The sequence below is a fragment of the Rhinatrema bivittatum genome, chromosome 5 (assembly GCF_901001135.1).
Source record: "Rhinatrema bivittatum chromosome 5, aRhiBiv1.1, whole genome shotgun sequence".
In the NCBI taxonomy this organism is placed as follows: Eukaryota; Metazoa; Chordata; class Amphibia; order Gymnophiona; family Rhinatrematidae; genus Rhinatrema; species Rhinatrema bivittatum.
Window position 1 is genome coordinate 218,235,912 of NC_042619.1, and position 26,751 is coordinate 218,262,662.

General features: G+C 41.7%; 1 protein-coding gene across 4 annotated transcripts in view; it reads left to right on the plus strand.

Annotated features, from left to right (window-relative positions):
- The window catches only part of RPGR (retinitis pigmentosa GTPase regulator), a 266,732-nt gene that overhangs the window by 195,995 nt on the left and 43,986 nt on the right, over window positions 1–26,751 (plus strand). For 3 of the 4 annotated variants that reach the window (XR_003856998.1, XM_029603193.1, XM_029603194.1), the window contains one exon: window positions 17,008–17,190. The exons of the other annotated variant lie outside the window; for it this stretch is intronic. Coding sequence is in view for 2 of the 3 variants with exons in the window: in XM_029603193.1 (XP_029459053.1) it covers window positions 17,008–17,190 (183 nt within the window). In the remaining variant the exon portion in view is untranslated. The remainder of the gene's footprint in view (window positions 1–17,007; window positions 17,191–26,751) is intronic. 4 annotated transcript variants of the gene reach the window in all.

Sequence of the window (26,751 nt, forward strand, 5' to 3'; positions counted from 1 at the left end):
CTTGCAATGAATGACTTCGTACTCAAAGGTTTTGAAAAAGGACAAAGTTACCTTCTAATCCTGCTCGACCTATCAGCAGCCTTTGATACAGTAAATCACTCTATATTGATTAATCGTCTTTCTGAAATAGGAGCTAACAAAACAACCCTTCAATGGTTCTCCTCGTACCTGTCACAAAGATCCTACCAAGTGCTACTTAATGATTCCCTCTCAAAGAAAATCAACCTAAACACTGGAGTTCCCCAAGGATCCACTTTCAGCGACGCACTTTAACATCTATCTGCTCCCATTATGCCACTTCCTTTCAAATCTGAATCTAACCCACTTCATCTATGCTGATGATATTCAAATATTAATCCCAATAAAAAAATCACTAGAAGAAACATACAAATTAACAGCCAATTACCTAAACAGCATAAAGGAAATACTAGCCAACCTAAAACTCATCCTCAACTTCGACAAAACTGAATTAATATTACTAGACAGAACAACTCTCCTCAAATACCACCGCTCAACCTCCTGAACCAAAATTCAATCATATCTCCAATCAACCATGCCCGCAACCTCAGAGTAATAATTGACAGAGAACTTTCATTCAAAAACCATATATCAACAAAAATCAAAGACTGTTATCATAAACTACTTACACTCCGTCATCTAAAACCTTTTCTCTCCAACAATGACTTCAGATCAGTCCTCCAATTACTAATTTTCTCCAACATAGACTACTGCAACTCTCTTCTTCTCAACTTACCTCTAAACACCATTTGCCCACTCCAGATCCTGCAGAACGCAGCTGCAAGAATCCTCACAGGAGCACAAAAGCATGACCACATCACCCCCAACACTTATTTCACTTCATTGGCTACCAATAAGATGCAGGATTGAATACAAAGTCCTATCCATCCTACATAAAATTATATATGAAGAGCAAGAAAATTGGCTAAGCCCCTACATACAACTACATACCCCAAGCAGAAATCTTAGATCAGCAAATAAGGGACTCCTAAAAACACCACCAATGCACTCAAATCAACTCACCTCAACCCAAAAAACTTTGGAACTCCCTACCGACTAAGCTCAGAACTCAAGAAAACCTAAAAACCTTCAAAAAGAAGTTAAAAACGTGGTTGTTCAACAAAGTATACCAACTCACCCAATGAACAACCCAACATCGCCCTCCAATCCAACCTCATGAATGAATAAATTAAATTCATCACATCTAGGTTTTCATAAATAAGAAATGAAACAAAAAACTGAACTAAATCCTTACTATGCTTAATAACAGTTTGTACTTTGCATCCCTTGTTTAACCCCCATTATCCCTGTAACCTTATTTTGTAAACCGTTATGATGGCGTTATTTTGACATTTCCGAATGACGGTATATAAAACTAATTAAATAAATAAAAATAAATAAATGTCACTGGTACTAAAACAGGATGTAAAAGCATTTGCACAGTGGCAGGTCAGCATGTTTTCAACTTTATCTGCAGAAGTATCTGGATTTGGCTTTTCCTGGGATCATTTTCTGTGAAAATTTGTCTGAGAGATTTCCTTAACATGCCTAGTTCTACCACTGAATCATCCAGTTCCTTTACATGTCTGCCTTTTTATATTACAGATTATGTACATATACAATAATTTTCCACTTTTAGAGGGCTATGCGCAAACATTACTGTTAACAAAATATAGATCAGCAACTAATATTGCTGTTTCTATAATCCATCCTTAATGTCATGTATTAGAAAAGTGCCAGCATTTGTGGGAATCTGTCTTAGAAAATAGTCAACAGAATCTTCAGAAGTGTGTGATGCCCAGTTGGATCTGTAACTTGGTTAAGTGTGCATGTGTTACAAATATTTTCTTTCCTGGTCATCCCTCTTGCAGTGCCTTTGTCCTTATTCTTTTTCTGTCTGTCAAGAATCTAGTATTTTTAGTTTCTTTCCAAAACTTTATTTTCAAGCCTGATCAGAAACCCCTGCCATTTATGAAGGGCCACAGGCCACTTTTTGTGACTGCTGGGATTTTCACACAGTTAGGACCCTTTTTCCTTCCTCTGTAACTCAGCCTTCAGAGCAACAGTCCGCAAAGGACCATAGGCTGCCTTAAATCTGTGCTCCCTAAATCCCACCCATAGGTGCCACTGTTGTGCAATGGCTGGGTTCCCCTTACAACAGGTATCCCTCTGCCTCATTTTCAGCATCTGCCAGCAAATACTTGGTTAGGAACTGAACCCAGATCTCCTATATAGCAACACACAGCACTTCCACTGGGCTAAAGGACCAGCCTAACACTTGCAAGCCCTCATGTTACCTTCTTTAGATGAATAGGTTCGGTTTTCTAGTTAACATGCACAGCGAGCAGTTCTACTGCTCTAACCCGTGTGTTACTACCAAAAGCATTTTAATCTAACAATTGCTGCCTAGTTTATTTAGAATCACAATCTGTTTTCTCAAGAATAGACTCAGGATACTTCATTGGCATGACAATTTGAATTTGTATTGCCAAGTCTAATGGGTTTAGAAATGAGGTATTTGCCTTGCAGTCTGGATCACGCAACACACAAGAAAAATAAGACTACAGCCTGTGTGAAACTATAAAAAGCTATATTTTCTGTATAATTATATGCACAAAATCAAATGCTTATGCTTAGCTTATGCTTAGCAACAAATAAAAAACAAAACAGATTATAATACAATACCAGAGCCTGAATCTTTTTGTCTTGGTCCGGCTCTAGTCAGCAGTCCCACTCCATCCCACATTGTATCCGTATATAATGTCCTTGGCTTGTGCATGTTCAGAACAATTTTCTTTGTTAATTTTTCTGAAATATTGCCAAGCTACTGATAAGGAAAAACTACTAACTCTGAAAATGGTGGACCTCTTTTCATCGTTCACTGCTTCTAATCGCCTTATTGTCCATACATTCTCTCTCGCGTCTGTGTAACCACAAGGTCTGCGCTTTCTCTAAACCTAACCAAAAATCAGCATATGTATCACTAATTTCATGTTTCAGAGAACAAGTAATCACTACTGTTAAGACACTATATAAAGGACCTGTAAATACTGTCTACTTCCTAATAGATCAGTTTTACCAAAATTAATCTGGGTAAGTGCCAGGTGTTCTCAACTTCAACCTTTGCAAAACTTCTTATACTCTGCTTGAATGTTAAAGCCAGCCTAAGTCAAGCTTTAACCCTTAATCTGTTAGCTGGCTTTAAGTACATAAGCTTGCAGACTTCAGGTTAAGCAAAGGGAGGGCTGTTTGGGCTGTAATTACTTTAAGCAGTACTGTGTATCTATGTTAATAGCGTAGCAAGGGGCGGTCAGGGGAGCACCAAGGGGGCAGGGGATCCCATGCCAATCAAAGAAGAAAAGGCTCTATGGCTGCAGGACGATAAAAGAGGAGGAGGCCTGTGGCAGCCGGGGACACTTAATCCTGCCCGGGGGCAAAGGTGGAGGAGCCTGCGGCCGCCAGGGAATCCATCCTGCCAGGCAGCATAAGAGGAGGAAGCTCGCGGCCTAACTGAAGGAGAGGGACTGGAGCCAGAGCCTGCCTGTGTGTGTTTGTGTGGAGGAGAAGGATTGCAGCCAGTTTGTGTATGTGTGTGAAGGAGAGGGAATGGAGCCAGCTTGTATGTATGTATAAAGAAGAGGGAATTGAATCAGCACATGTCTATAGATGGAGAGGGAATAAAGCCAGCCTTTGTGTATATGGAGGAGAGGGAGTGAAGCCAGCCCCTGTGTGTGTGTGATGGAGAGGGAATGGAGCCAGCATGTGTGGGAGTGTGAAGGAGTGGAACCAGTGTGTATAAAGGAGAGAGAGTGGAGCCAGTGTGTGTGAGTGAAGGAGAGGGAGTGAAGCCAGCATGTGTGTATGTATAAAGGAGAGGGAATTGAATCAGTGTGTGTGTGTATAGATGGAGAGGGAATGAAGCCAGCCTGTGTGTATATGGAGGAGAGGGAGTAAAGCCAGCCCCTGTGTGTGAGTGATAGAGAGGGAATGGAGCCAGCATGTGTGGGTGTGAGAAGAAGAGGGAGTGGAGCCAGTGTGTGTGAGTGAAGGAGAGGGAGTGGAGCATGCTTGGAGGAGGAGGAGGAGTGGCATGGAGCTAGCCTGTTTGTGTATGGAGGAGAGGGAATGGCGCCTGTGTGTGTGGGGAGGAGAGGGAGTAGAGCTGGTGTGTGTGTGTGTGTGGAGGAGAGGGAGTAGAGCTGGTGTGTGTGTGTGGAGGAGAGGGAGTAGAGCTGGTGTGTGTGTGTGGAGAAGAGGGAGTAGAGCTGGTGTGTGTGTGTGGAGAAGAGGGAATGGAGCAGGTGTATGTATGTGTGTGAAAAAGAGGTTTAGAGCTAGCGTGGTTGTGCCCAAGAGAGAATGAGCCAATTGTATGTGAACCTGAGAGAGAGGGAACCAGCCAGCCAACTTTTATGTCTGTGAGCTTGTGTGAGTTTTGAAAGAGTGTTATGTTTGTCAGTGTGAACGTGAAGATGAATGTGTGTGTATATGAAGTAAGAGAAAGTTTGTGCACCTCCCTTTCCCTCCCACTACTCCGTGACAATCTCAGGTTCTCTAGAAGTCAAAAGTTCCCAGGTATGGAGAGTGAGTGATTTTTCTCCCAGGACAAGCAGGATGGTAGTCCTCACATATGGGTGACGTCATCAGATGGAGCCCTGTCACGGAATACTTTTGTCAAAGTTTCTAGAACTTTGACTGCACACTGAGCATGCCCAGCATGCCATAATACCTGTGGCCACAAGGGTCTCCCTTCAGTCTCTTTTTTTTTTCCGCGCTGCAGTTTGCCTCGCGGGTTAGGAGCTCTGTGAGATTTCTTTCACCTTTTTTCCTCATGGAAAAACTTGAAGTTTACTTGTTTAAAAGTTCGCTCCGTTCCCTCCGACGCTCGGTGAGTACTTTTCCCGTGTCTCTGGTCAGTTCCTGCCGCCTTACCAATCTGTTCCCACAGGTCACCAACCGTTTCACGCCCATTTTTTTCGGCATGGCGACCAGGTTTAGAAAGTGCCCAGTGTGTCCGCGAACATTGTCGATCATGAACCCTCACACTGTGTATGTGTTTTGTGACTAGGCTCATTGCACGATGTCCGCCTGTGTCCCAACTGCGCCCAAATGACTCCAAAAGCAGACGAGCCCGTCTTGAGAAGATGGAGTCTCTCTTCAAATTAAAGTTAACTCCATCGACTTCTGCCCAGTCACCGGCGAGTAAATGTCCTTCCATCGACAAACCTCGCTGGGAGCAGCAGGGGGACGGTGACCATCCATCACCGACGCCATCCAGGACATTGGTAGCATCATCTTTGGTGCCGGGGAAAGACTGGACTGAACACCGAGGGAAACATCACCACCGGCAATGACACGATTCCACACCCGGGGTCGGCACCAACATCGAAGCGGCATTGATGGCCATCGAGCCTCCTTCAAAGAGGGCCCGGTGAGAGGAGCCCCTATCCTCCTCTGCACCCGAGACCCCGAGGCGCTCCCCACCGACATCGGTGCCAGGTACTGAGCCTCCACAAATTCCTGTGGAAGGGCCAGTCTAGCCTGCCTCCCTGCCTGCAGGGGGAGGCCTAGACTGCCTCCCCCTGCAGCTGCGCTATCCACACCAGCTTTCAGAGAGGAACTGGACATCCTTGTCTGCCAGGCATTCCTCGATGCCTTCCTAAACCTGCAATTGCTATAGATAACCGACCCCAGAACCATCGATGTTTGCACTGTTGCTGGACCAACTCGATACCCTCATCGGTGCTTTCCCGACTCAGCCCATTCCATCGACACCAAGTTGGCCATCCAGACCTCCACAGCTCCCGATACCGATTCCGGGATCCTCGGAGAATGACGACACATCTTCTAGTCTGACTCCAGCTTCAGGTCCATCGATGCCGGAACCACTTCCAGGTCCATCGGGGCTCTAGGGGCCTAAACGTCCTCCGTTCCCCTCGATGCTATAGATTCCATCGAAGCCTCCATCTTTGCTAGTATACCCTCCATCTAAGCCATCGGGGCCTCCATTGATGCCTACTCACCCTGGAATGTTAGACATTCTCCCTCCTTCAGGAACTCCCTATGACCCATGGGAGGATGTGCACACAGATACCTCTACATCAGAAGACTTGCTCTCAGTGCCTTTTCCTCCAGAGGAAAGACGGCGGTCTCCTCCCGAAGACCTTTCCTTCACCAACTTTATCAAGGAAATGTCTGAAACCATTCCCTTCAACCTGGTGACAGAAGAGGACACCCGTCACAAGACCTTGGAGGTTCTACAGTTTGTTGATGCCCCCAAGGAAGTTATGGCCATTCCAGTGTATGAAGTCCTGTTGGATCTCCTACACCACCTATGGGAGCATCCTTGCACTGTTCCACCAGTCAACAGGAAAACAGATGCAACATACCTAGTGCAACATGCCCCATGTTTTCAGAAACCACAACTGCCTCATCAATCTGTTGTGGTGGAATCCACACAGAAGAAGGCCAAGCGATTGCGTCCGCATTCCTTAGCTCCCCCTGGTAAAGACCAGAAGTTCCTGGATGGGACTGAGTCGAAAAATCTTCCAAGGATCCATGTTGGTATCCCGTATAGCTGCCTACCAACTATATATGACCCAGTACCAAAACATCTATGGAAGCAAGTCCAAGATTTCACGGACTCCTTGCCTCAACAGCAGCAAGAAAGCCTGACTGCCATCATCCAGAAGGGGTTCGAAGCAGGGAAGCATGAGGTAAGGGCGGCATATGACTCCCTCGAGACTGCTTACCGGTTATCAGCAACAGGAATCGGTGCTAGAAGATGGGCTTTGCTGAAAGCTTCTGATTTAAGACCTGAGGTCCAAGATAAGCTTGCTGATCTCCCGTGCACTGGAGACAATCTCTTCAGAGATAAAATACAGGATGCAGTGGCTCAGTTGAAAGATCACCACGAGACCCTACGTCAATTGCCACATCTCAAAAAAGATATAATTGTACAGAGAAGGGCGACCAAAATGATAAAGGGAATGGAAAAGCTCCCCTATGAGGAAAGACTAAAGAGGTTAGGACTTTTCAGCCTGGAGAAGAAATGGCTGAGAGGGGATATGATAGAGGTGTTTAAAATCATGAGAGGTCTAGAACGGGTAGATGTGAATCGGTTTTTTACTCTTTCGGATAATAGAAAGACTAGGGGGCACTCCATGAACTTAGTATGTGGCACATTTAAAACTAATCTGAGAAAGTTCTTTTTCACTCAACGCACAATTAAACTCTGGAATTTGTTGCCAGAGGATGTGGTTAGGGCAGTTAGTATAGCTGTGTTTAAAAAAGGATTGGATAAGTTCTTGGAGGAGAAGTCCATTACCTGCTATTTATTAAGTTGACTTAGATAATAACCACCGCTATTACTAGCAACAGTAACATGGAATAGACTTAGTTTTTGGGTACTTGCCAGGTTCTTATGGCCTGGATTGGCCACTGTTGGAAACAGGATGCTGGGCTTGATGGACTCTTGGTCTGACCCAGTATGGCATGTTCTTATGGATGCTCCCTCCTCAACCCGCAAAAGCATGAGAAGGGATCCCAGAAGACCATTCTACCGCTCATGCAATACTATCTTCCTGCATCTCGAGTGAGACCAGCCAGAGCCCCTCAAAGGGGACATACCTGCCAGCCCAAAACACCCAGAGCACAACCAGCCCCACAAGCTGGTCCAGCCTCCGGATTTTGATGTGTTTCCAGAGAACAGTGGCCACTTCTCAATGAACCCAAACCCAGAAATACCTGTAGGAGGCCATCTGCACCACTTCCAACACAATTGGTGCCTCATAATAACAGATCAGTGGGTAATATCCATCATAGCCCAAGGATACCATTTAAACTTCCTCACAGTACCCCCAGACTCTCCACCCAATCCACTGTGGGCACGAAAAGACCACACGTTGCTTCTAGAGTTAGAACTTTCCACCCTTCTGCGAACCAGGGCCGTAGAAGCTGTCCCCCTGACACAAAGGGGCAGAGGGTTCTACTCACGTTATTTTCTGATTCCAAAAAAATCGGGCGGTCTCCGCCCCATCCTAGACCTCCGCAATCTTAAATTCCTTCAAAAAGAAAAATTCAGGATGATGTCTCTTGGCACCATGTTTTCTCTACTACAGCAAGGAGATTGGCTCTGTTCTCTGGACCTTCAGGATGCATACGCACATATCGCCATATTCCCACATCACCACAAATACCTGCGCTTCATAGTGGGTGACAGACATTTTCAATGCCAAGTTCTGCCATTCGGTCTTGCCTGAGTGCCTCGAGTGTTTACAAAATGCATAGCAGTGGCTGTCGCACATCTATGCAGAAACACCATCCACGTGTTTCCTTACCTGGATGACTGGCTAATAGTCGATCCAAGCAAGGAGCTCTCAACTCTCTAAAGCTCACTACGAATCTTCTACACTTGCTGGGATTTCTGATCAATTACCAGAAATCCCACTTGAATCCATCTCACCTCCTTACCTTCATCAGAGCAGATTTGAACACCACAGTCGCAAAAACCTTCCTGCCAAAAGTCTGCATAGACATACTCTCCAAACTGGCTACATCTCTGCGCACATGCAAAACAGCCTCAGCCCATCAATTCCTCATGCTGGGCCACATGGCTTCCACGGTCCACGTCACTCCTATGGCCAGGCTAGCCATGAGAATAACTCAATGGACTTTGAAATCTTAGTGGCTCTAAGCCACTCATCCTCTTTCATCCCTGATCCATATTACTAACCAGCTGCGCCTGTCACTTCTCTGGTGGACAAACAGAGCCAACTTGCTGTCTGGTCTACACTTCCAGCAACCAGTTCCTCAAGTGACCTTAACCATGGACACATCCAACTTGGGTGGGGAAGTTCATGTGAAAAACCTTCATATTCAAGGAACATGGACACAACTCCAAGCAAAGTTTCAAATCAACTTCCTAGAGCTTCGAGCCATATGTTATGCTCTATATGCATTCAAGGACTGCCTTTCACACAAGACTGTTCTCATACAGACAGACAACACAGTTGCAATGTGGTACTTTGAACAAACATGGAGGAACAGGCTCTTATCTGCTCTGCCAAGAAGCTGCGCAGATCTGGGCCTGGGCCCTTGCACACTCCATGCATCTCCGGGCCACTTATCTGGCAGGCATACAGAACGTAGTAGCAGATCACCTCAATCGATGTTTCCATCCCCACGAGTGGTCTCTAGATTCCTGTGTAGTGAGCAAAATCTTCCAACATGGGGTCAACCATCCATCGACCTCTTTGCATCCGAACTGAATCACAAAGTGGACAGATTCTGCTCCTTGCACAGGCAACAAAACACGTTACCCATGGACGCCTTCGCTCGCCCCTGGAACACAGGCCTCCTATACACGTATCCTCTGATATTGCTAATAGCCAAAACTCTCGTGAAGCTACAACAGGACAAGGGATCAATGTTATTCATAGCCCCGTACTGGCCTCGACAAGTATGGTTTCCCGTGCTTCTTGACCTCTCCATCCGAGAACCCATTCGCCTGGGCACAGCGCCCAATCTCATAACTCAAAAGCTCGGCAGGTTACACCACCCAAACCTTCAGACCCTATCCCTCACAGCCTGGATGTTGAAAGCCTGATCCTACAACCGCTCAATCTTTCAACTAAGGTTTCTCAAGTGCTTGTAGCTTCATGAAAGCCTTCCACACAGAAATCTTATCTTTCCAAGTGGAATAGATTTAATGTGTGGTGCATGCAAAAGGTATCAACCCCTTTTCCTGCCCCACTCCGTCTCTATTAAACTATCTCTGGCACCTTTCAGACTCTGGTCTCCAGACTTCCTCGGTATAGGTACAACTCGGTGCCATCCCAGCTTACCACAAGGGTGTAGAGGATGCTCCAATAACAGCGCAACCCCTTGTGGCCTTGTGCATGAGGGGGTCTACCTCAACTTAAGCATCCTCTACGGCCACCAGTTACCAAATGGGACCTAAACGTAGTACTTACAAGACTCATGCGTTCCCCGTTTGAGCCTTTGCACTCCTATGATGTTAAATTTCTTACATGGAAAGTTCTTTTCCTAGTAGCCATTACATCTGCTCGAAGGGTCAGTGAGTTACAAGCCCTTGTCACATACTAATCCTATACAAGGTTTCTCCATGATCGAGTGGTCCTCCGTACTCCCCCTAAATTCTTTCCCAAGGTCGTAACCGACTTTCACCTACATCAGTCTATAGACTTGCCCACCTTTTCCCCAAGGGGGAGAGAGTTTTACACACCTTAGACTGTAAGCGTGCACTTGCATTTTACCTAGACCACATTGCAGTCTATAGAAAATCCACCCAACTCTTTGTTTCTTTTGATAAAAACAAACTGGGAGTTGCAGTGGGCAAACAAACTCCAGTTGGCTAACAAACTGTATCAAATTCTGCGATGAGAAAGCAGGCCTTCCCCTTCAGAGACGAGTGAAGGCGCACTCAGTAAGAGCCATGGCAACGTCAGTAGCACACTATCGTTCAGTACTGATTGCAGAGATCTGTAAAGCTGCTACATGAAGCTCTTTCCACACATTTGCAGCACATTACTGCCTGAACAAGAAAGGACGTCAAGTCTCTGCCTTTGGCCAATCCGTCTTGAAGAACTTATTTCCAGTATAATCCCAACTCTTTCCACATCCACCTGCTGTGATTTTCAGGCTGCCTCATTTTTACCAACAGTACACCAGTTGTTGTGCCTGTTGCACAAGTTGTATGCTGTTGGTCCAAACAAATATGAGGCAGCCTGTAGCTTGCTAATCACCCATATGTGAGGACTATCATCCTGCTTGTCCTAGGAGAAAGAGTTGCTTATCTGTAACGGGTGTTCTCCCAAGATAGCAGGATGTAGTTCTCACAAAACCCACCCACCACCCCGCGGAGTTGGGTCTGAAACCGTTTTATTATTTTATTTTTCGCTCACACCTTTTGCTACAAAAGAGACTGAAGGGAGACCCCTATGGCCACAGGGATTATGGCATGCTGGGCATGTTCAGTGAGCCAGTCAAAGTTCTAGAAACTTTGACAAAAGTATTCTGTGACAGGGCTCCGTTTGACGTCAGCCATATGTGAGGACTACATCCTGCTGTTCTGGGAGAACACCTGTTACAGGTAAGCAACTCTGCTTTTTTAATCCTTATTTAATATAATTAATCGAGTGTTATTTGATGTGTGTGCAATTTTGAAATATTGTATTGGTGTTTGGAAAGTAAAAAAAAAAACTATGAGTTTTTAATTATTGAATGTTATTCTGTTCATCTGTTTTGAAAATTTTTTTATTAGTATGATGAAGGGGATGAAAATGCTCTCCTATGAGGAAAGGTTAAAGAGGTTAGGGCTGTTCAGCTTGGAGAAGAGATGGCTGAGGGGGGATATGATAGAGATTTTTAAAATCATGAGAGGTCTAAAACAGGTAGATGTGAATCAATTATTTATTCTTTTGGATAATAGAAGGACTAGGGTGCACTTCATGAAGTTAGCATGCAGCACATTTAAAATTAATCGGAGAAAATTATTTTTCACTCAACGCACAACTAAGCTCTGGAATTTGTTACCAGAGGATGTGCTTAGTACAGTTAGTGTAGCTGGGTTTAAAAAAGGTTTGGATAGGTTCTTGGAGAAGTCCATTAACTGCTATTAATTAAGTTGTCTTAGGGAATAGACTCAGCTATTACTGGCTTCAGTAGCATGGGATCTACTTAGTGTTTGGGTGCTTGCCAGGAACTTGTAGCTGGTTTGGCCACTGTTGGAAACAGGATTCTGGGCTTGATAGACCCTTGGTCTGACCCAGTATGGCAATTTCTTATGTGTCACTATCATGATTGATGCTTTATATTTCTTGATTTTATTGTTTTATGTTTTCTGAGGAAGGATGATGCTTTAGTTTTTCCATATGTGTACTATATACTGAGACTGACTTGTTGTGATTTCCAGTTTAGTTTGTCTGTACTTTTCCATTTATACTTTATGGTTACTTTATTCTACATTTGTCAAGGGTTTGTCTGTGTTCTGCATTTGTGATTGAGATTAAGTATTCTACTAATGTGTTGTTTCAGTGTAGGGATCTGTAGAAGCTTTGTTTGTTCTGTTTTCCTAATAGGAGGTATATTGGTGTTTTAAGGCCTGGTGTTATGTTTGCTGTGTCACCTTTTCATAGGGTAGTAACTGTTTGAGTGCTGGCAGATAGTGCTGTTTTGGAATGAGAGGTTTATTATATTGTAATTGTAATTTAGCTTGCTCATGGCTTTCTGAGGACCAAGCCCACACCCAACATGCGATACAATAGTCATAATATCATATGTGTTCCAAGGGTCTTTTGGGCTTTTATACAGGGTTTTCTGGTTTACACCACAGCAGTGCATGTAAATATAATATACATGCTGTTGTGATATTTTTATTTCAAAAGACTGTATTTTGAGTGTCCTTTTTCATGTAAAATCTTTTATTATAAATACATAATTTGAAATATTGTGTGGAGAGGGCCATGGTGGAGGGGAAGGCTAGGCATAAAGCTGTAAGATTCACTTAGAGTGCCTAATACCCTTGCAATGACTCCGATTAGAAAAAGAATACAAATAAAATGTAAAAAATAAAATTAAAAAAAACAGAATGAGGTAGGGCCAGCACTGTAATTGTTTGCACAGGGCTGCAAAATGTTAGCACTGCCCCTGCACGGCGGCATCCTGTGGTGAGGTGCTGGCTGGGTTCCCACGCTTCCCCAGTGAAAAGAGATCCCACACAGTTGTGCCATTGATGCAATGGTAGGGGAGAAGATGGGGGGGGCGCGCGTGCATGGGAGACAACACAAATGCATTGGCCCCCAGGTGCCAGAGACCCTCGCTATGCCTCTGGTGTTACATGCTGACCTTGTACATAATAATGGAGTCTAACTTGTACTTTCTCTAATATCCTTCTTCTCCATTTCCACTATCTTAACTAACATCTGTTAATACTAGGGGGGAAACAGGGGCTGGAGTGGAGCTGTGAAGCAAGAGCTGTTTCTCAGTGATCACACAACACAAAACTGCATGCAATAACTGTAATTTATTATAACTATGACACTATTTCTCTTTCATAAGGGACAACATTAACCCTTAGTGACATACATCAGCAAGACTGTCCCATACACACTAATACACCAAGTAATTAAAAAAAAAATTTCAGATATGTTTGGCCTTTAGTTTTTCTGTTTGCTTGAATGGAGGAGCTTTGTATCTGAATTAATAAAAAGTTACTAATTTGGTAATCGGTTTAGTTTTCTGACAATGTTCTGCTTGTGTGGCTGCGGACATAAGTTATCGTTTCTTCTTTTGGGTGCCAGTACAGTCACCAGAAGGTTCAGCTGAACATCTCCTGATGTGCCAGATGAGTACTGTCTGGTCCATATTGACTGTATTTCAACAGTAGATTACGTTTAGCATCACAGTCCACAGACACATTCCAGTGCACCCGTGTTTTAATGGGAGAGTGCCCCCAGGTACACCAGAGTTGCATCTTGTTGTTTGAGATGAAGCTTTTTCACTGGATGAGAGATGCACTGGCATGATTTGTAGTTATTCATATAGCGCTTGCCTGTTGTTTCCACAGGAAATACTGAGGAGAAATCCAGGCACGAGCTATAATAAGAAGCAAAAATCAAAGTGCCAAACACAAGGTCTAGGAGGGACGGAATCAGAGGAAGACCTATAATTTTGCTCGTTAATGTTGTTAGGGGTCGTTATCTGTTTGGTTCCTCCTGGAATCTTGTTTGCCACTTTAAATTCTGCATTTTATTAAAGGAATATTTTTTTCTTTTTTACACACTGCTATGTTGGAGTGCGGATAACTGTCTTATCTGCATCCAGATTTAAATATTTTGGCAGGTGGCATTAAAACCATACTTTAAAAAAGTAAGTGTCAAAGTACAGTGTCTCCCACTCCTATATCTTTTAATGACAATGATTTTTAAACTCCATTCAATGATAAAATATACCATATTAGTATCAGCCGTAATACTAGACAGGTAAACTCCTAAATATTGTAAAGAACAAAGTAGAAAACATCCTGCACACAAAATTTAAGTACTCAAAAAGAGAAGTGGCAGGAACCGGATAATTAAATAAAATAGGCTATATCAAACAATGCCATCACAAAACATGGATGAGACATAAAGCCCAAACCACCCCTTTTTAGAGCTCCTCACTTAAGAGCTGAGATTGAGAATTATCGGAAATAGATTCACATAATTGTTATAGGACCCAAAATATAGAACCTCTACCAGAATTTTGAAATTTATAGGATGTTGAAGAAAAAAATTGCACCTATTTTAGTAACTTCTGAGCAAAATTCTAGAAACTTTCTTTCTCTTAATTTGCATTCAATGAGAAGAATGAAAAAGATTCTTAATGGTAAGAGGTGTTTTAAACCTTTTTTAAATTGTTGGCAGAATTCATTTTAATTTGTCCAACATTTTTTCAAAGGGTAAAATAATATCCTTGGCTCTGTCATTTCAATAACAGTAATTTATTGCTTAACAGAATAGCTGTCATGCTTTCATAAATTAATTGCATCTTCTTCTCCTAAATTTGAAATATGTTCTGAAATAGGGATGACAGACTCTGCTTTTCAGTTTTTGGAAGCAGGTTTGGTTTTGCTGCCCTAAAGTTGATAAAATCCCAGAGTAAACCAGTATTCATATTTCCTCAAATTACTTCATGAGATGTTTCATGTCAGGTGAGTTTTAAAAAATTATTCTGCGACTTGCTTACGGCTCAGTGGTCAGCATAGCATGCTGCCAAGTTGGCCACAGAATCAGAGAATGAAAGATTGATGGGTTGATTCTTAAGACCAGCTGGAAATAGTATGGAAAATATATGACACTTCTTGGTACAGAAGGTCTTCTGTTAACGTGATTGAGAGAGAGCTGTGATCCCAGACCTGGCTTTAGCTGTACTGTGGCATAGTGAGCTGCTCAGTGAGATAGCCATGAATATAGATTAGCCAAGAGGTGGTCATCAATTGTTACAGTTTGAAAAACACTGCACTTTTATGTTTAAATGTTTGTTTTACCCACAAAATAGAACAACTGGACTTGGAAATGATTGGCTCTGATCATTCAAATACTGCACTTTTATATATAAAACTATTGCTAGACAGTTTTATAATAACATTTCAAAGACAAGTGTTCTTGTATTATTAGTCAGAATTATGGCTGTATTGAAAAAGATTAAATTGAAAGCAATACAAGAATGTGTATATACATTTGTATGTATTACAGCAAAATGTAGGTGCATACAGTAAATATTTCAAAATAACTTTCATTTTTCACATGAAATGACGTACAGGTTAATAAGATGCTTTTTGCAAAAGGATTTGCATCACATGGTATTCCATTTTGTATGATTATTTTGAGTGAGTCTTTCCTGTTTTCCTACTTACTTTCCCTGTAAGTCTCTCTTCTAGCTCTCATCAGGAGTCGCAAAAGCATGGGCCCCACTCTTTTTCATCTTTTCCTCCCACATCCTCTCTCAGGTACCCAGAGGATGGTTCCCTCTTTTGCCAGAAGCCTAGTCATGGTTAAATCTATTAGGCACTAGTTTGTGGTCTCACTAGAGGGCCCAGTGCTTCAGTGAGCATGCAGGCTGTGAGTCATCCTTTACTAAAGCCGAAGCCCATTCAGAAGACAATGTGGGGATGCCTGCTCTAGTGATTTTTATGCTCTGTTTGTTTTGGAAATACATGGAGAATGTCCACAGCTATAAGTCTGGTATCTTTCAGAAACACACAACATAATCTAATAGCAAAATGTAAGTTTATTTGAAGATTAAGTGTTAGTACTGTCAGAATGCTTGATGAAATGGTTCATATACTACATACAAAGTATTTCCCTAGGTATCCTAGATAGTGTTTTCCCCCTAGAAAATTGAATATATGAGAAGTCCAAAGTTTGAATATTTTAAAATGCTTTGTGCCCTAGTGAGTCATTTATTTATTGTATTTATTTAAAAAGTTTTATATATTGCTCTCTACAAGGGGACTTGATTGAGGCGGTTTACAAGGATACATGCATAAAATAAAACAATCAACATGGAGTATGATATAAAAATAAAATACAAATCATGAGACAGAAACATTATCACACCATTAAAAACAAGACCAAGTACAAATCACACCTCATGTAAGTGAGGCAGATGACCATAGATCTAATGCTATACCCATTTGTGTGAATCCGAACAGAGCATCATTTATCTTTATCTGTAATGGTTTATGGAATTTTCTGGAGGAAAAGTCCATAAGCCATTTTTAAGGTGGACTTTCGGAAATCCACTGATATAAGCCCCATGAAATCTCTTTACCTTTTGGGATCCTGCCAGGAACTTGTGACCTGGATTGGCCACTGTTGAAAATAAGATACTGGGCTTGATAAACCTTTGATCTGACCCAGTATGGCAAGTCTTATGTTCTTAACCTTGCCATGTATATTTCTGCAGCTTTTTATAGTAATTACCAAGGGCTTGATTTACTAAGCTTTCTTCCCAGAAGTGAAGCCTTAATATATTAGGCCCTTGATGTTGAACATATGAATGTATGATTTGCCATACTGGGTCAGACCAAAGGTCCATCAAGCTCAGTGTTCTGTTTCCAATAGTGGCCAATCCAGGTCCCTAACTACTTGGCAGGATGTTACTAACCATCCGAATTTACTGGTGTGTACAGTTTTTACTGTTCATGTTTTCATGAGTCAGAATGCACTGGGCCAGCACCAGGTTTTGACATGTAAATAAATCTCTAATCTCTACATAGACACTGCTTTTTCCTTCCTTTTCTGTTTTGATAAAGAAGCAAATATTGCTCACTAGGTAGGGTAAAATTATTATTAAGTCATCATAATTACAGATTCCTAGTTTTAGAGCAATCAGATGAGGAAGTTGCATTTATAAAACGGTATTTTAGAACTCAGAGTTAAACACGTATAGTGTGTTACCTTCATCCCTTTAATTGTGATATAGGAACCAAAGCCCTCCAAGTATCAAGAACAATCTGAGGAGGAGGAGGAGATGGAAAATGAAGAGGAAGACAGACAAGAAGATGGAGATAATGTTGACAATGAAGTAAAGGGAAAACAGGACCATAACACACAATCTAATACTGCAGAAGAGAACAAGGGTAATTCTGTGGATAATACAAGCAAGGTGAGAGCAGGCCTCAGCAGAAATTACACTTTGTTTCATTTTATGGCCTCTGAGCTACAGAATTAATCAGCCGCATAAAAGCAAATCCCTGGGCATATTCAACCCTTTTCAATTTTTTTTCATGCTGCAAAACAAAAAAAAAATCTAGTTTGGCTTGCCTTGGGGGCTATACGATTTTGTCACTGAGGATTTACTACAGTGCATACATTTTTTTTTTTTATTTTTTGCAAACCCCTGAATTTTTCAGGCTTGTAAGTTCCCTTTTTTCCATTTTTGTATGCACAACAGTTAATTTTGATTGTAAAAGTCTAAAATGTCTTTTACTTTAAAAAGGCATCAAGAGGCTGATATGTGGCTGCTCCTTTTGGTTATGTGGGGTGAATGGTGACTAGATGTGTGGTCACATATTAACCATGCTGACAATGTATGTTCACTTGAAGTTTACTAAACATTAATTGCAGGAAAACAGTGAAACAATTCAAGAGATGATGACCAGCAAAGGTGTTATAGATCATCTATCATTTTATTCTGTTTGTTTTATGTTTGAATTATGAAGGTTTCTTTCTCCTGATACTGCTTAGAGCTGTGGTTATTGGGCAGCATAAAAATATTTTAAATAAATATAAAAAAATAAAATGGTGAAATATTAATTTAAGAATAGGCGTAAATTAAAGTGTGTTTTCACTGATGCTCTGGCCTTTGGTATATGCTACACTTTACTTAAAGTGGTAATTTTAGTTCTGTTTGATTTATTTGTATTTTAAATCTTTGATTTTATCAGTTGTAACATACAGAGCATCCTTTCATTACGTCATCTGCAGACATTCTTTGTACTGCAAGAGCTGTAGGCATAAGAGCTTGGGAAGGCAGGGCTGATGTAACCGGGTGTGCATACCGTGCATTTGCACAGAGCAGCACACCTGGGGGGGGGGGGGGCAGTGGCAGTAGTGGAATTGAGCAGATTCATGGCAGCCTATTTCTCATCCTCCCGAGTCCTGCTTGGTCAATGTACTGAAAAGCAGAGCTTGAGACAATTAGTGGAAGCACAGAGTCATGGTGGAAAAATGCCTTGGATAGCATGCCCCTCCCCCCTCCCTCCGTCCACCACTGAAGCCAGCATTATTTTTTTTAAGATTAGATTTCCCTGAGCATCCCTGAAGCCATGGCTGCTGCACCCGACACAAGCGCATGGAGCAGCATCGTGGAATACCTCTGAGCAGCTTGTTTGATCTAGTCAGTTCCTGCTCTGTGCCGCTGGTGGCGGTGGCCGAGAACGGAAGGGTCTGTATCAGCAATCAGCAGGGTAGGCAGAATTGCTTTCAGGCCTATTTAAGTCTGTAGGGGGGCTTATTCTGCAGAGGAACCGGTTAGATGAGGGGAAAAAAAGTAGAAGCAGCTGCAGAAGTTTTGAGCGAGGCAGGGAGTCCTGTAAAAAGAGGAATGGAAGCAGAGGTATGTCTGTGTTTGTTTGAATGGGAGCTTGCCTGCCTGCCTGGGTTGTGTGTGAATGGGAGCCTGCTTGGGTTGTATGTGTGTGTGTTATGTGAATTGGAGCCTGCCTGAGGTGTGTGTATGTGTGAAGAAAAGTTTGTGCCATCCTCACTAATTCACGATAAGCTCAAAGTGACAGGATATAAATTTTTTTCAGGTATGAATAGTGGGGGATTTTTCCATTCTTAATAATTTTAATTATTGGGTATTTGAAGTCTCTATTTAAATATTTTATTGCTGTTTAGAAAATTATAAACTTTTTATATGCTTTCTTAATTATTGGATGTTATTCTATTCGTCAGCTCTTTGGCAATATTCTTTTTATTAGTATGGTTTATTATGCTTTTATATTTCTTGATTTTATTATTTGATGATTTATGAGGAATGTTTTTGTTTTTTCATTGCTGCATTGCATCAATGGTCTGGTTTGTTGCAGTTTCCAGTTCAGGTTCTGTATATCCATTTCTATTTATACTTTATGGTCTCTTTATTCTGTATTTGGTGAGGGTCTGTCTATGTTTGGCATCTGTGACCAAGGTGGCGTATTCTGCTAGCATATGTAGGGATTTATAAAGCCTGGTTTGTTCTGCATTCCTAAAGGAGGTGTTTAAGGACCTGCATTGTTGCTTTTTCATAGATAGAGTTGTTCTTGTTTGAGTGCTGACAGCACCTTTTTGGTACAGGAAGTTTATAACTTATTGTCATTCAGTTTACTCTAGGCTTTCTGAGGGCCAAACCCACATCTATATACATTTCAATAGGAATAATGCCATATGGGTTCCAAATGTCTTTTTTTTTTTTGCAGGGTCTTCTGGGTGGTACCATAATGCATGCTATCGGACACAGCCAGTGCATTTTTTATATACGGGTAGGTGGGAGAGGAGCACCTGGGGATCACTTCTGCACAATTTAGGTATTTTGGACCTGAGGATGGGGTAAGATAGGTTCAGAGGGTGTGTCAGTTTTGAAAGTTTGGATTGTCAGAGGGTGCATGGCTTTTTTCAGCAGGGAAAGGGGGTATGAGACAGAGCGTGAGACTGACAGTTTCTGTTGTGTGTTGGTTATTGAGAAAACAATAGAAATTCTATATTAAAAAAAAAACAAAATGGGGGTGGGGGTAGCACCATAATTGTTCGCACAGGGTAGCAAAAATGCTAGCACCAGCCCTGTGGGAAAGACGAGTACTGTCCATTTGAGGGCTTGGGGCAGATGAAGACGAGGAACACTGCCTTTTGGGGACCAGGGTGGGGGCTGTGGGTTTGAGAGCATTGTCTGTCAAAAGAGCAGAATCATTAGTTTGGGATACAGAAATGCAAGGAGATAAAAGAATGATCATCAAACAGAAGTAGCAGTGATTATACAGTATCTCATGACCTCAAACAGTGGTGAGAGTTAGAAAAATGCTAAGATGGGTAGGGAGAGGTATAACCAACAAAAAAAACCCCAAGGAGGTGATGCAGAAGTGAACCTCATCTGAAATTTTGTGTCCAGTTCTGAAGGGCATATCTCTGGAGAACTACAGTCAGAGACAATCCAGAGAAGCCTACTGAAGTATTGTATTCAATACCCTATTGGGGCAGATCTAAAAAATCCGAAGGTACTTTTACCTGTGAGCTTTGCACCACTTCTGAAAAGGAAAGTATGAGCATATATTTCTTTTGAAAATTGTCCAAAGAAGTACCTACACAAATTTTCACCTGCTTTTTCTATGAGTACGTTTTCTTTCACAACAATGCAATCATTTTGAAAAGATAAACCTTTGCAAATTGTTGCCTCCTCTGACCTAACCCTGTCTTGGGAATGCCTCTGTACTATGTGGGTAAAAGAATGCACATTGTAGAACAACTCATGTACTTATAATTGCACAAAAGGTGGGCAATTTTCTAAAAGTTCTTTTATCCGAATAGATGGCGTCTGAAAAGTGCCCTGTATAATCCCTATGACGTGAGATTTAAGGGCCTAAATATGCATATCCTGGAGGAGCAGCAGGAGAGCGGAATGTGGTAAATAGCTACCTCATGTGGATGAATAATGCATGAGAGGCATTTTTGATGGAAAGGAAATTCTAGAACAAAGGGGGATGAGAATGGAGGCAGTTTACCAAGCAATATAGGAATTAGGAAGAGAAAGTAACAAAAACAATCTGTTAAAAAAAACAAACAGAAAAGGTGACTTGAAAGAGCAGCTGGAAAGCTATGGCCACAAATGCTCATAATCTGAGAGAGAAAATCCCAGACCTGCAGGCTCTAATGGTGGAGGCATGCTTAGACGTTGCTTTCACAGAAACATGGTTCACTGGTTCTCATGATATGGATACGGCCATTCCAGGCTATAACTTGTTAAGAGAGGACAGAAAAGGGGCAGGATAGGCTATTTATGTCAAAAATTATATCCAAGCAACTGAATTGCAAGGGACTTGGGGTAGAGAAGAAGCATTATGGTCCATCCTAAAAAAGAAAATGGTGTTTCCATTTTTACTGGTGTGATCTACAGGCCTCTGACTCAAACAGAAGAACGGACAGAGATCTGATTGAAGACATCCAAAAGGTGGGAAAGAAGGAGAAGTATTGCTCGTTAGAGATTTTAACCTGCCAGATGTGGATTGGAGTATCCCTTTTGCAGAATCTACAAGAAGTAGAGAGATAGTGGATGCCCTTCAAAGGGCTCCACTCAAACAACTGGTAATGGAAAATTACTAGCAACTGTAACATGGAATAGACTTAGTTTTTGGGTACTTGCCAGGTTCTTATGGCCTGGATTGGCCACTGTTGGAAACAGGATGCTGGGCTTGATGGACCCTTGGTCTGACCCAGTATGGCATGTTCTTATGTTCTCATGGAATACAGACAGATGATGAAATGCTAAGAGAAATCAGGTAAGCTAACCAATTTGGCAGTGCAGTAATAATGGGAGATTTCAATTACTCTAATATTGACTGGGTAAATGTAACATCAGGTCTTGCTAGAGACATAAAGTTCCTGGATGTAACAAATGACGGCTTCAGGGAGCAATTGGTTCAGGAAACAATGAGAGAGGGAGCTATTTTAGATTTAATTCTTAGTGGAACGCAGAATTTGGTGAGAAAGGTAACAGTGGTGGGGCCACTTGGCAATAGTGATCATAACATGATAAAATTTAAACTAATAACTGGAAGGGGGACAATAAGTAAATCTACAGCTCTAACACTAAATTTTCATGAGGAAAATAGTTAGAAAAAAACTGAAAGGTGCAGCTGCAAAGGTTAAAAGTGTTCAATAGGCATGGAAATTGTTTAAAAATACAGTCCTAGACGCACAGTCCAGATGTATTCCACACATTAAGAAAAGTGGAAGGAAGGGAAAACGATTACCGACATGGTTAAAAGGTGAGGTGAAAGAGGCTAATTTAGCCAAGAAAACATTCTTCAAAAATTGGAAGAAGGATCCATCTGAAGAAAATAGAATAAAGCATAAGCATTGTCGAGTTAAGTTTAAAACATTGATAAGACAGGCGAAGAGAGAATTTGAAATGAAGTTGGCCATAGAGGCAAAAACTCATAATATAAACTTTTTTAAATATTTCAGAAGCAAGAAACCTGTGAGGGAGTTGGTTGGACCTTTAGATGACCGAGGGGGTTAAAGGGGCTCTTAGGGAAGATAAGGCCATTGCAGAAAGACTAAATGAATTCTTTGCTTCCATGTTTGCTAATGAGGATGTTGGGGAGATACCAGTTCCGGAGATGGTTTTTAGGGGTGATGAGTCAGCTGAACTGAACGAAATCACTGTGAACCTGGAAGATGAAGTAGGCCAGATTGACAAACTAAAGAGCAGCAAATCACCTGGACCGGATGATATGCATCCTAGGGTACTGAAGGAACTCAAAAATGAAATTTCTGAACTATGTTAAAATTTGTAGCCTATCATTAAAATAATCCATTGTACCTGAAGACTGGAGGATGGCCTATGTAACCCCAATATTTAAAAAAGGCTCCAGGGGTGATCGGGTAACTATAGACCAGTGAGCCTGACTTCAGTGCTGGGAAAAATAGTGGAAACTATTCTCAAGATCAAAATCATAAAGCATATAGAAAGACATGTTTTAATAGAACACAGTCAACATGGATTTACCCAAGGGAAGTTTGCCTAACACATCTGCATCATTTTTTTGAAGAGGTTAATATACATGTGGATAAAGGTGAACTGGTAGATGTAGTGTATTTGGATTTTCAGAAGGCGTTTGACAAAGTCCCTCATGAGAGGCTTCTAAGAAAACTAAAAAGTCATGCGATAGGAGGCGATGTCTTTTCGTGGATTACAAACTGGTTAAAAGACAGGAAACAGAGAGTAGGATTAAATGGTCAATTTTCTCAGTGGAAAAGGGTAAACAGTGGAGTGCCTCAGGGATCCTTACTTGGACCGGTGCTTTTCAATATATATATATATATATATATATAAATGATCTGGAAAGGAATACGATGAGTGAAGTTATCAAATTTGAGGATGATACAAAATTATTCAGAGTAGTTAAATCACAAGCGGATTGTGATACATTATAGGAGGACCTTGTAAGACTGGAAGATTAGGCATCCAAATGGCAGATGAAATTTAATGTGGACAAGTGTAAGGTGTTGCATATAGGGAAAAATAACCCTTGCTGTAGTTACACGATGTTAGGTTCCATATTAGGAGCTACCACCCAGGAAAAAAATCTAGGCATCATAGTGGATAATACTTTAAAATCGTCGGCTCAGTGTGCTGCAGCAGTCAAAAAAGCAAACAGAATGTAAGGAATTATTAGGAAGGGAATGGTTAATAAAATAGAAAATGTCATAATGCCTCTATATCACTCCATGGTGAGACCGCACCTTGAATTCTGTGTACAATTCTGGTCGCCGCATCTCAAAAAAAGTTATAGTTGCAATGGAGAAGGTACAGAGAAGGGCAACCAAAATGATAAAGGGGATGGAACAACTCCCCTATGAGGAAAGGCTGAAGAGGTTAGGGCTGTTCAGCTTGGAGAAGAGATGGCTGAGGGGGGATATGATAGAGGTCTTTAGGATCATGAGAGGTCTTGAACGAGTAGATGTGAATCGGTTATTTACACTTTCGAATAATAGAAGGACTAGGGGGCATTCCATGAATTTAGCAAGTAGCACATTTAAGACTAATCAAGGAAAATTATTTTTCACTCAACGCACAATAAAACTCTGGAATTTGTTGCCAGAGGATGTGGTTAGTGCAGTTAGTGTAGCTGGGTTCAAAAAAGGTTTGGATAAGTTCTTGGAGGAGAAGTCCATTAACTGTTATTAATCAAGTTTACTTAGGGAATAGCCACTGCTATTAATTGCATCAGTAGCATGGGAATCTTCTTAGTGTTTGGGTAATTGCCAGGTTTTTGTGGCCTGGTTTGGCCTCTGTTGGAAGCAGGATGCTGGGCTTGATGGACCCTTGGTCTGACCCAGCATGACAATTTCTTATGTTCTTATGTTCTTTATGGACTCATGTTCCAACTCGCAGATAAGTCAAAGTAACATTATTTGATTCAATAATATAGGGAATTTACTATTGCGGGGGATCTCTTCTACTATTACTATATGGGGGAGGGTGGGAGGTGAATTTTGCCTCAATGACTTCTACTCCTGTAATATGGGAAAGATTGACATAGGGGTGGGAAGGGCGGGCGGCAGGGGGGGTTGGGGTTGGGTTTAGGAAGCAAGCATTATTATTTGAGCAGATGACAGTAGTTCTAGAGCAATATGATTTTTTTTGGGAGCTATTTAAATCCATCCTGGTCTTGTGAGGAGAGTTCATGCTGGGAGGACTCTCCCCATCACATTACTTTTGGCAACTTACTCTTTGCCTTATGGAGATGGTGTGTTAGATGGCTTTAAACAGTATGTGAATAATTTCTTGGACTGTCTGTGGTATAAACTCATCAATCAAGAGGTCTAAGATTTTAGTAGCCCTAAACAAAAAGAAATCAGATGTGGCTCTTCTACAAGAAACCCATCTATCAGACTTAGAACACCAGAAATTGAAAAGGGGCTGGGTATAGAAAGTGATATATGCCTCGGCTTCCACCAAATCGGCTGGTATGGCAGTGTTAGTTCGGAAGAATGTCCCCCTGTTAATTAAGCAGAATATTCAAGACCTTAAGGGCCGCTATGTGATCTTGTTTGCTGAGCTCTACAGTAAACCATCGATCATATGTAATGTCTATGCCCCCAACAATTATGAGCATAGTTTTTTTGAGCAAATACTCAAACATTTATCTCTCTATATGGCAGAGCGTTTAATCATGGGTGGGGATTTTAATTGGGTCCGTGACCCTCTCCTGGACAAGTCCAACACAGTCTCAGGTCAAGGCTGGGAAAAGGCATATCATTCTTAGAACATTGTTTGCAGGTGGTTGATGCCTGGAGACTTCTCCATCCGTTGGAAAAGGATTTCAGCCACTTATCCAGAGCCCATTCATCCTTCTCAAGGATAGACTACCTGCTGGTCTCCAAGAATGTGTTTTCTGACATTACTGATGCAGCAATTGGGGACATTACTCTTTCAGATCATTCTCCAATATGGCTTGATTTGTCCACTTGAATGGCAGATTCCCAAAGTCGTGTGTGGAGATTCCGATATTTCTTGGTGGATGATCCTGTACTTCAGGAGTTCCTAATCACGAAATGGAAAGATTATGCTGCCAATAATCAGACACACCTAGACGATCCAGTCCTATTTTGGCAGACTGCCAAAGCAGTTTTGAGGGGGGACATAATTTTGTTCGTGGCATGGAAATTTCGCGACATTGATAGGCAATTATTGAGACTAGAGAACCAGTTAGGATCAAAAAGAAACTAGTGGCTTCTAATACTAAGGGATATAGGGAGGAATATTTGACAATAAAATCCCAGCTAAACTCTTTAGTGCATCAGTGAGCTAAAAAGAGTGTAGCCTATTACAAATACAAATTGTATCAATATAGTAATAAGACTGGGAAACGTATGGCCTATCTAATTCAAGCAAACGTTGGCTTGCGACTGATTTCAGTATTAAGGAAGCGAGACGGAGGTATGGCACGCAGCAATAAAGAAATAGCAAACACAATGGGAGAATTTTATAGCTCCCTGTACCAGTCGAAGGGTAGTGACCAGTCCAAAGCCCAGGAATTTCTAAGTAACCTCCGCCTTCCAAGTCTTACTGAATCCAAGCTTGAGTGGCTGAACCAGGCCTGTTACGGAGGAGGAGGTCAAAGTTGTTATTAGGCAGGCAAAACGGTTGAAAGCACCGGGCCCCGATGGCTTTAGCAGCAAATTTTATAAAATCTTACATGATCATCTCCCACAACTTTTATGTAATGCATTTCAGGTCTTAATTGAAAAAAGGTGCTTATCCTTTAGGGGCCAATATTGCTCAAATTGTCATTCCAAAGCCTGGTAAGGATGAATCTTTGGCCTCCTCATACCATCCCATCTCTTTCTTAAACTTCAATCAGAAGTTGCAAGCTAAGATTTGGACGGACAGACTGGTGGTTTTGCTGCCTAGTTTAATAGCAGCGGGTCAAGAGGGTTTTGTGAGCGGACATTATGCACTAACTAATGTACTATTGGTGTTAACACACGTTGTCAACAACACTCTAAACCCTTTCTGGTAATAAGTTTTGATGCTGAAAAAGCATTGAAAGAGTGGAGTGGGATTATTTATTCACAGCGTTAGATGTCATGGGTTTAATGGGAGCCTTCCAGAAAGTTATTTGATTACTTTACCATTTCCCTCAGACCTATGTTTGGGCTAATGGCACTAACTCAGACACCTTTTTGATAGAACGAGGCACACACCAAGGATGCCCCTTATCCCCTTTGCTGTTCTTGCTATTTTTAGAACCATTATTGATGGCTATACAGACATCCTAACCCATTTATTGGACTATACTAAACATAAATTTCAAATTTGGAAGGGACTGCCAATTACATTAGTCAAGTGAATTAACCTTTATAAGATGGTCATTTTCCCAATCGTCTCTGTCATCCAGAATCTACCATTCCGCTTATTAAAGAAAGACTTACGCACTCATGACTCACAGCTTATACATTATCT